The 1,815-nt window shown below is 62.1% G+C and overlaps 1 protein-coding gene across 1 annotated transcript in view; it reads left to right on the top strand.

Moving 5' to 3' along the window:
- Prex1 (phosphatidylinositol-3,4,5-trisphosphate dependent Rac exchange factor 1) overlaps window positions 1–1,815 on the top strand; it is a 110,329-nt gene that overhangs the window by 68,071 nt on the left and 40,443 nt on the right. The window contains exons 11-13 of the mRNA XM_033767200.1: window positions 369–469; window positions 1,164–1,267; window positions 1,485–1,535. Coding sequence (XP_033623091.1) covers window positions 369–469; window positions 1,164–1,267; window positions 1,485–1,535 — 256 coding nt within the window. The remainder of the gene's footprint in view (window positions 1–368; window positions 470–1,163; window positions 1,268–1,484; window positions 1,536–1,815) is intronic.

Raw genomic sequence — 1,815 nt, forward strand, 5'->3', positions numbered from 1 at the left:
CCCTCTGCCTGCCCAGGCACGCGTTCACCTGTCCCTCCGTGTGTCACCTGTCTGACCAATCACTGCCATCCACGTGCTCGTCCACCTACCCGCCCGCCTGTCCTTCCCCTAGCCTTCTGTCTGTCGTCTCCGTCTTTTCTTTCCTTCTTTCCTTCCTTCCCTCCTTCCTCCTTTGAGCCAAGGCAGGCCTGGGTTTGGTCCTGCCCACCTCCGTGCTGTGTGTAAGGAGGAGAGGCTGTGGGGCCCTAAGCTTCATTTGCCCCGGAAGTTCCGTCTGCTGTTCCCGGGGTGGAAGTGGCCAGGACACCTGAGTTTTGGCCCTAGGATGGGGGGGATCCCATCTCAACTGAGCCTTTTGTTCCCGGCAGTGAGTTTGTGGCCTGGCTCCTGGAAATTGGCGAAATCAGCAAGACGGAGGAAGGGGTCAACCTGGGCCAGGCGCTGCTGGAGAACGGCATCATCCACCATGGTGAGTGGGGCCAGGCCCGACCCCGCAGCCCTCCCCAGCCGCCCTGCCGCCAGGTGCACCGTGGCCGGGGAACACGGGTGTCCACGTGAAATTCCTGCTGGGCTGGAGAACTCGGCGTTTGCCCAGGGCTCAATCAAAGCAGGGGCACCTCAAGATCTTGGGGGCAGGGGAGGAGAGTTTTCTCTTTTGCTTCCAAATGGCAAAGAACCACTTATTCAGTTCTGTCATTCAACAGTGATTGTTCACACGGTAGCAGACAGGCCAGGTGGTGCTCCTGTCCCCATGGTGCTGAGCTTGCAGCTGGGGGGCGGAACGAGTGTGGGACCTGGATGCTCCGTGGGGTTGGGTGCCAGTGAGAGAGCGGGCGAGTAGGCAGAGACAGACTGTCTCGGGGTCTGTTCCGAGTAGGGGCGTGAGGAAAGCCCCCCAGTACCTGAGAGGTGAGGATTTGGCAGGATTTGCCAGCGGATCCGAACCGTCAAGGATGATGGAGGCAGCTGGGTAGAGACCCAGGCGTGCAGTCTCGGCCCCAAGCAAGGTTGGTCCCCACACGTCCCAAGCCGGATTAGAGGTGTTCAGGACCTGTGCAGGCAGGAGGCCCTGGCGTCCTCATCCGAAGGGCAGGAAGTGGACGGCCGGGTGGTCACAGTGCAGGGGCTGGGCCTCGTCTCATGCCCCCACCCCGCCCTGGCAGTGTCCGACAAGCACCAGTTCAAGAATGAGCAGGTGATGTACCGCTTCCGCTATGACGACGGCACCTACAAGGCCCGCAGTGAGCTGGAGGACATCATGTCCAAGGTAGGGACCCGCTTTGACCCCTGACCTGACGCTGTGTCCAGGGCCGGACCTGAGCCCTGACCCCGTGACTGACCCGGCTGGAGGCGGTCGCCCAGCAGCCTGTTTTCCTCCAGGCCTCTCCCCAGGCCCTGCTGTGCTGTGGGAGCCATCTGTGTGCAGCCCTCAGCCCCGGAGGGGAGGACGTGGCCCGATCCCAGACTTCCCTCTTCTCTTTCAGGGTGTGCGCCTTTACTGCCGTCTCCACAGCCTGTACACTCCGGTCGTCAAGTAAGTCCCTCCCGCCGTAAGTCACGCTCCGTCTCCGGTTTCCCGCCGGCCCGTTCCTAGCCGTGTGGTCTTGGGCTGGCAGCCTAAGCTCCCCTGGTCCCCAGCCTCCTTCTCCATCAAGTCGTCCCTGCCCTGTCGCTTTGTCTTCAGGTTGAGTCCATTTGTGGGGGTCCTGCAGGGATGAAAGGTGTCAGGCGAGAGCCAGAGGCTGTGTCGGGATCTGCTGGTTGGTGCCAGCTGTGTAACCTCGAGCACAGTCACTCAGGCTCCCTGCGCCTCCC

The sequence above is a fragment of the Fukomys damarensis genome, unplaced genomic scaffold (genome assembly GCF_012274545.1).
Source record: "Fukomys damarensis isolate Sample0158 unplaced genomic scaffold, DMR_v1.0_HiC HiC_scaffold_22, whole genome shotgun sequence".
Lineage (NCBI taxonomy): Eukaryota > Metazoa > Chordata > Mammalia > Rodentia > Bathyergidae > Fukomys > Fukomys damarensis.